At 45.8% G+C, this 8,579-nt stretch overlaps 1 protein-coding gene across 1 annotated transcript in view; it reads right to left on the bottom strand.

Moving 5' to 3' along the window:
• The window catches only part of RUSC2 (RUN and SH3 domain containing 2), a 14,906-nt gene extending 10,108 nt beyond the window's left edge, over positions 1-4,798 (bottom strand). Inside the window, exons 1-2 of the mRNA XM_008577771.1 lie at positions 4,452-4,798; positions 2,619-4,346 (exon numbers count right to left, since the gene is read on the bottom strand). Coding sequence (XP_008575993.1) covers positions 2,619-4,346; positions 4,452-4,752 — 2,029 coding nt within the window. The 5' untranslated portion in view covers positions 4,753-4,798. The remainder of the gene's footprint in view (positions 1-2,618; positions 4,347-4,451) is intronic.
• Between the last annotated feature and the right edge of the window lie 3,781 nt (positions 4,799-8,579).

The following is an 8,579-nucleotide window of genomic DNA, read 5'->3' as shown; positions in this document are numbered from 1 at the left end:
ACCGGCCATCCCTATATAGGTATCCGAACCCGTGGCCTTGGTGTTATCAGCACCACACTCTGCTGAGTGAGCCACGGGCCGGCCCTTGCACTACTCGTTTTTAATAGCACAAATTTGAAAACATTAACAGATTATTTTGAATAAATAAATTAGGGTACAATCACATAGTGGATTACAATATACCAGTAAAAGGGAATGAACTAGAGCTATAGCAATTAGAATGTAGATGAATCTTAAAAACAAAATGTATAGCCTTCTCAGTGTCTTACTGTCATTCCCAGATTGGATCAAACAGTCTCTTCTTTTCATAAATTCGATGACTTGTCATTTTTTGATTAAAAAAGTTGTACAGTCATCCCTCAGTATCCATGGGGGATTGATTCCAGGACCTCCCCCTCCCCCATCGATACCAAAATCCTCGGATGCTGCTTAAGTCTGTTATATAAAATAGTGCAGTGTTTTTCATATAACCTATGCATGCCATCGCATATACTTTAAATCATCTCTAGATTACTTATAATACTTAATACAGTGTAAATGTTACGTAAGTAGCTGTTATACTGTATTGCATTTTTATTTTATTTATATTTCTGTGAATATTTTCAATCCGCGTTTGGCTGAATTTGTGGGTGTGGAACCCGGAGATACAGAGGGCCGACTCTATAGAATCCAGAGAAGAGCCCTGTGGTAGGTCACTGGAGCTTTGTGGAACAGAGAAGCATCTTGATATGGAAAGTCTTTATCTGATAGAAAAAAAACTTTTATGCCTCTCCTCCCATCTCTGACCAGGATTTTTCTTGTCCTCAGAACACCAGTCACAGCATCCCACCATATACTCCCACCAAACACTGCAGTCTAAGAAGGGAGTGGGTTCCAAACGGCTCTGGCCAATCTTCCCTAGAGATCTCCCTTCTAGTCCCTTCCCCAAGGGCAGCTCCTCCGTGTATATTTAGGAGTGTGAAGTCTTCTGATGGACTGTGATCTGTCTAAAAGCACAGACAATACTGTTTATGGTTTTTTAACCCCTTTCCTTTGAGAAGCCAACAGACCCAACCTAACCCTACGGCACAGCTGTGGGGGAATGTGATGCCCTTGCTTTGCCTCCACACCCTCTGAGATCTGGCTTCTGACCTCACTGCTCCCAAATGCTGCTTTCAGATTCTTCAGCCTTACCTTCGGTGATTTCTCTTTAGAACTCATTTGGTTGAAATCTTTTTTGAAACTTTCTCCTTTGGTTCCTGTAACGTCACTTTCTCCTGGCTTTTCTTTTATTTTTCTGGCTAATTCTTCTCAGCCTCTTTTGAGGGTTGCTCTGCTTGCCCCTCAAATCATAGTATCCCCAGGGCTCTATCCTTGTTCCCTTTATAACTGCACACATTCTGCCTGGATGCTCTCCACTCACATAGCTTCAACTGCCACTTTTATTCCAAGGATTTTCTAATCTACATGGTTGTCTCTCCTGACTTCCAGGGAGACAGCCCTTCCAGTCCATCTTCCACCCAAGCCACCAATGATCTTTCTAAAATGCAAAACATGCCACTAAGCAAACAAACAACCAAAGCAAAAAAATACGACTTTCCTTCAATTGCTGCATCCCCATCCCACTACAGCTATACCAAATTATTTGCAGTTCCTGGGAAGCATCAAGCTATTCTTTGCCTTTGTGGTTTTGTATGGACTATTTTATGAGCCTAGAACATTGACTTTCCTTCAATTGCTGCATCCCCATCCCACTACAGCTATACCAAATTATTTGCAGTTCCTGGAAAGCATCAAGCTATTCTTTGCCTTTGTGGTTTTGTATGGACTATTTTATGAGCCTAGAACATTCTTTGTACAAGTCTCCACAAAGCCTAATCATCTTTCTAGACTGGCCCTAAACGTAAACTGCATTAGCAGTCCTTCCCTGACATTTTAGTCTGTTTAGATAGCCCTCTCATTGACCAGTACCATACTCGGCCATCTCTGCATTTTAATGATCTGTTTCCTATTCTGTTTCCATCCTTAGATGGAATTCCTTGAGGCCAGCACCATTTTAACACAGGGCCTGGTATAAAATAATTACTTAAACTGTAATAAAATAAATAGGGAACAAGCTTGTCATTTGGAGCTTAAAGGTCAAGAGTCAGGTCTCAGGCTGTTTGGAGGGTTGCTAGAATCACTGATTAAAGAATAAACTTCACTGACACCCAATGTGGTTTTCCTGTCGGACTTATCCCTTGGTTGCCCCTTAAGCACTGCAAATTCATATATGTCCAAAACTGAACTCAGGCCTTGTCCCTCTTCCAGTAAATCTGTCTCTGTGGCTACAGTCCCTATCCATGGTATCATCATCTTTCCAGTCATCCAGGTTCAGAATCACAACCTTCTGAGTACTTCATTTCCCAATATGTCAGTCTCTAAATCCTGTTGATTTTATCTCCTCAGTCTATTTTCTAATTCTCTATTTTCCTCCCCCCACCCCATCCCTATATAACTGTAGGCCATGCCCTGGACTGGAAAGATAATAGATCCAGGCTGAGCAATCTCTAGTGGTATGGATGGGGTGGCTGGCAGGGACTTATCACCAAGGAAGCCATGCATAGATCCTGGTATTCTCCAGCCTCTCGGTTCCTTACCGTCAGCTCTAGCTCTTGCATCCCTCTGGATATGGCTGTTGACTGGGCTCCCTGGGAGAGCAGGACCTGGATCCATCAGCTGGGCCAGGGGGCCTTGCCCTGAAGCTCTGAGGCCAGCAGGTGGAATCTCACTGGACTGGGGGCCCTGACAGACCTGGGTAGACCAGGGCTCTGGGCCAAGTAGGTCCATGCCTGGCCCCAAGGGCATTGGTGGTAGGCTATGGCTACAGCGAGTGCCTTCATCCAGTGGGCCCACCCTATCTTGTTGGGCTTCTTGGATGGGTGAGAACTCCTGAGAGGAGTCCCCAATGCTCAACCGAAGTGGAGGGGAGCCAGAGCCTGCAGCTTTCTTCCGGCCCTTGGCCAGCTCAGCAAAGGAAGTGACCCTCCTGGGTGGGGAGTTAGGCCCAGCCAGGACTGCAGAGCCCTCACTCAAGCGTACTGGGCAACTCAACATGCGTTCCAGGGAGCCCAGGCGGACAGAAGGGCTGTGTTCGAGGCTGCGATCATAACTGCGAGAGCGCTGACGTCCAGTGCTGAGGTTGGGGGGTGAAGTATTCGTGTACACTTGACCCTCAAGCACAGTGGGGCCCATGGCAGATGCTGTTTCTGCAGAGGAACCCACTGCTTCTTGTTCCTCTGGCTGGATTTCTGGCTTCTGGAATAGGTAATACTCAGAGGGCTGGCTGGCGCCCTGGTCTGGGCCAGGGCCTGGTGGGGGACTTATCTTGGTTTGTTCCTCAGAGCAGCTGGTGATAGAAGAGCCAGCCGGGCTTGGGGATGACTGGGAAGACAGGTCGCAGGTGACAAGTTTATAGTAATTTTGTGTGGCCACAACTAGACGGGCCTGGCTCTGGAAGCAGGCTGTGAGGTCAGCCACAGCAGGGCAGGGCTCACAGTGTGGGTGGTAAGAGTTGCAGTTGGCATCGAGCTCAGGAGACGAGGCATGAGGACAACCACAGCCCCCTTCCCTTCCTCCACTTTCAGGGTGGTGGGACTCACAAGACATCTTAGACTCAGCTGGGGAGGGCTGCAGATCCAGGTAGAAGGCGCCAGGGTCTGAGTGACTGCAGAAGGAAGAGTCGCTGCAGGACGGTGGGGCAGAGTTGAGATTGGCACGGGAGTTGCCATGCATCTTGTTATAGAGGGTGCTGAAGGTGACCAGCACACCATCGGAACTGTTGCAGGAGGAGTCACTCACATAGCCCATGGACTGGTCAGCTGCCTCGGACTGGCTGGATGTGCTGCTGCAGCGGCAGTGCTGGGCTCCTGTGCCTGAGCATCCAGGGTTCCTTGGGGATTCATCTGAACTGAGCTTCCATTCCTGGTCAAAGGAAAAGCCAGAGGTATCACTGGCTCCACCCCCACTGCCACTCCCACCAGGTCCCCCACACTCATCCAGCTCCATGGTCTCTGCTTCTAGCTCTGGCCGGCAGCAGTGGCTAGTGCTGCACTGCTGGGCATCCGAGGTCATCACTGGCTCCTGTTCCTGCCCCTCCACCACTCCAGCCCGACTGCGTGTTGCCCCCCATGACCTGCCCACTCCGGGGCCGGATGGTGGCAGCTGGAAAGAGGACAGATGGAAGATGGGCTGGCCAGTGCCATGCAGGTGGAAAGACTTCTGGGTGGCACTGTCACCAAAGCTGTCATCGTACAGATCACCAAGTCCTGGCTCACCCACACCCTCCTGCAGCAAGAAGGGATTGTGCCGTTTGGGGGCCCCCAAGCCTCTTCCATCCCGACCCCTAGTCTTGGTGCTGTCTGCAGACCGCGTGGATCCCCCTGGACCCTCCTGCAGCAAGAAGGGATTGTGCCGTTTGGGGGCCCCCGAGCCTCTTCCATCCCGACCCCTAGTCTTGGTGCTGTCTGCAGACCGCGTGGATCCCCCTGGAGCAGAGTGCAGACTGTTGTACAGCAGGGAGTCGGCTTGTCCTAGGTCTTGATCAGGCTGGGTGATGCCCAGCTCAGGTGGGCAGAAGGGATTGGGTCTTGTGCTCCCACTACCTCCACTTGCCCCTCCACAGCACTGCCTGTCTGGGACTTGACAGTGTACCAGGGGGATGTGGTGGACGATGAGGGTTTCTCCAGTCAGCTTTGGAGGACTATCCATTCTGGAAAGTTCGAATAAGGGCATCAACAGCACCAGACACTGCCCCCGGAGCACAGTGGGGCAGAACACATTTCATCAGGAGAGCTTGGCACCTGGAGAGAGAAGGAAACAAAGGGAACCTAATGTCACCTCCCTGGCAGTCAGGGACATGCTCTTCCCCAATTATTTTCAGATGGAAAAGAGCCTAAGAGGAGAAGAGGCTCTGAGTGAAGATGGAGCTCTGATAGCACAGCCGGATAGGACGGGAGGTGGGGGGATCTCACCACACTTTCGGTATTATACAGGTCCAGCTCCTGAGGTCCCCCTTCATTTTCAGGTCACCATGCATCCAATTGTGACAAAAGGTGAGGGCCCTTTTAATGGCACATATGAAGGTCTAGGGATCTCAGGAACACCTTCCTTTTCTCTTTCAAGGGCTCTGTCCTTAGCAGCAAACAAGGACTAGTCCTGAGCACAAAAGAAGTAGTAGTAGTGACATAACTAAGAAAAAACCATCTAGGACATCTGAAAGGGCACCAGGCACTGAGAGGGTGCAGAGATGCCCTAGACACAGCTACAGCACGCAAGTTTACAGACAAGGAGAAAATCATGAATCGCACTCACAGCAATAAGCTGTGTAATTTTGCAAGAAACAATAAAAATACCAGGTGACTGCCACCTTGGACCCCCTTTTCCACCTATGAGTCCCAGAATACTTGTTCCTCTCTGATGACTGTGGGTGAAGCATTCCTACTACCCTCACTACTATACTGGGCCGTCCTGAATGTGGAGACTGAGCTGGGTGTTAGGGTGACTGTAAGTATGGCTCATGTCAATCTTTTCCTCCTTGGTGGGAGTGGGGTCTACAGCTGGCCGGTACAGGGATCAAACCCTGGACCTTGGTGTTATCAGCACGATGCTCTAACCAACTGAGCTAACCAGCCAGTCCCTATTTTTATCTCTTTTAATTCACTCTAACCATCATCACATGAGGTCTGGCAAACATTAGAGGCATAATACATCCTTTTTTCCCTTTCCCTTTATTTTGTTTTATTTATTTATTTTTTAAAACTAAACTCTGCTAAATTTAACACATTCTTAATATTTGTCAGGTTCAGGGTACAGACCTCCTGAAGTGCCCAAATTCTTCCTAGTTTTAGCCTAGAACTTTCACTACTGGGATCTCCTAGAAAGTCTTCTCTTCCATTTTACCTCTGATAGGCTAAAGTAAATTCTCTCTTGTTCAAAGTCTCCTGGCCGCAGGGACACCAGAACCCGTTCTGAGCTTCTCTGGTCTCTTGGCTGCACTGTGGCATAGGGGCCTCCTCAAGTTCTAGTCTCCTGTGCTTCCAAGTACAGGTCCCAACAGTCTTCACTCCCTCAGACTCCTCACATCTAATTTCTCCAAATTCATTCATTTCTCTCCTTTCCCTTTTTATTCCTATTGTTTTCCTTCCACCTATCCTGAGTCTAAATCCCCCACTGCCTTTCTCTTATTCATCACTTAATTGAATCCTCAGATACCACCAATATCTTAAAATTTAACTCATTTAGACTCTAGGGTGACAACTCTGCATGTGGAGTACTGTGAGGAGCTATGCAAGTTACATATGCTCTAGGACACAAACAGGCAATACATGAAAGAAAAAATTCATTTTTTCTTCTTTTTTTTTTTCCTTTTTGTCTTTTTTCGTGTCCGGCAACGGATCGCAACCCTCAGTGTCGCGCCCGTACCGGACCGGGACCGGCAACGGGATCGCAACCCTCGGTGTTGCTCCCGCACCTCGCTCAGCCAGTGAGCGGCCGGTCTGTATGTGGGATCCGAACCCTCGGCGGGAGCGCCGCTGCGCTCACAAGCGGCGCACTGTAGCAGTGTGCCACCGGGCCGGCCCATGAAAGAAAAAATTCAAATGGCTAATAAATATATGTGTGGAGCACAAGGTATTAAAATATAATTATTTGTGTTAAATTACATTACATTAAAATTAAGAAGCAAGTATTTACAATCTTTCTTCCTCTTCCCTTTTCTGAGAGAAAGGCTCCTTTGTGTGAAGATTGGAATAACGGGTAGAAATGTAGAAAGGCAGAAACTGAAGAGGCTAAATAGAGCTACAAGACTAAGGGTTATAAAGGAAAACATAGGGGACACACTCAAGATAGTGAAAAGACAACTCACAGAATGGGAGAAAATTTGAAAATCACATGAGGGTACTTCAAAACGTTCATGGAAAAATGGAATTAAAAGATAATACAAATTCTTCCATGAACTTTTTGAAGACCCCTTGTATATCCAACAAGGGTCTCCTACCCAGAATATATAAAGAATTCTTACAACTCAACAATAAAAAGACATATAACACAATTAAAAACTGGGCAAAGAATCTAAATAGGTATTTCTCCAGGGAAGACATACAAGAGGCTAACCAGCACATGAAAAGATGCTCAACATCATTAGTCACTAGAGAAATAAAACCCACAATGAGACACCACTTCATTCCCATGAGAACAGCTAAAATAAAAAATACAAATAATATCAAGTGTTTATGATGATGTAGAGAAGTTGGAACCCCCACACATTGCTGGGGGGATTGTAAAATGGTATAGCCACTTTGGAAAACAATCTATCAGTTCCTAAAAATGTTAAACGTAGAGTTACCACATGACGCAGAAATTCTGCTCCTAGGCATATACACAAGAGATATGAAACATATGTTCACACAAAAGTTTGCATACAGATGTTCACTGCAGCATTATTCACAGTGGCCAAAGAAGTGGGAACAATCCAAATGTCCATCAACTGATTAACAGATGAAAATGTAGCATATCCATGCAATGGAATGTTATCTGGCAATAAAGGAATGAAGTACTGATACCTGCTACAACGTAAATGAACCTTAAAAAGATGACGCTCAATGAGAGAAGCCAGTCATAAAAGGCTTCTCCGTATGATGTATGATTCCATTTATATGAAACTTCTAGAATAGGCAAGTCCATAGAAGTAGAAAATAGATCAGTAGTTGCCAAGGGCTAGGGGACTGGGGAATGGGAAGTGACTGCCTAATGGGTATGGAGGCTCTTTTTGGGGTAACAAAAAGGTTCTGAAATCAGACAGTAGTGATAGTTACATAAGTCTGTGAATATAATTAAATTATAGGATTTTATCATATAGAAATTATGTGTCAATTTTATAAAAGGGTGAAATTTCTAGTATGTGAATTATATCTCAATAAGGCGGTTGCTTAAAAAAATTTTTAAACAGGAAAAACAAATGTAAGGTTTACAGGAAGGGGGAAGCGAGAGTGAGGAGGACTAGTGCTGAGCACCGGAGGGGTTGGGAACTGCAGAGACAGGAGTGAGACGAGAGAGGGACAGCTGTCTCATGCGGGGCATGCGGGAGGGAGAGAGGCGACCCGCAGGAAGTTTGCTATGATGTAAAGGACATAGCTTTCCCTTTATTCCTTCCCATTTCTCCTTTTCTTCCTTCACCAAGAAAACTTTGGGGTCCAATATATATGCATAAGGATAACAGAAGGTTGAAAAGTTGGCAACATTCTAAAATTCCAATAATAATCAATTAATAAAAAACATACAGAACAGAATATCATTAAAATAATGTTGTGTTAACATGATTATTGACTTGGAAAGATGTTCACAAAATATTAAGTGGACATCTTAATATTATAGCAGATTATAAACAGCACACATATAATAGGTTTTTTTCACATTTACATTTCTGTAAATAAATAGGTCTATATGCATGAAAGAAAACATGAGACATGCAACAAAATGTAACAGGTGTCTATCTCTGTTGAGTGATTTTGGATTATTATTATTTTTTTTTTTTTAATTTTTTTACTTTTTGTCTTTTTTTG

This window comes from Galeopterus variegatus, unplaced genomic scaffold (assembly GCF_000696425.1).
Source record: "Galeopterus variegatus unplaced genomic scaffold, G_variegatus-3.0.2 Scaffold1578, whole genome shotgun sequence".
NCBI lineage: Eukaryota > Metazoa > Chordata > Mammalia > Dermoptera > Cynocephalidae > Galeopterus > Galeopterus variegatus.
The sequence above is the reverse complement of the archived record's forward strand: the minus strand, read 5'-3'. Positions and strand labels throughout refer to the sequence as shown.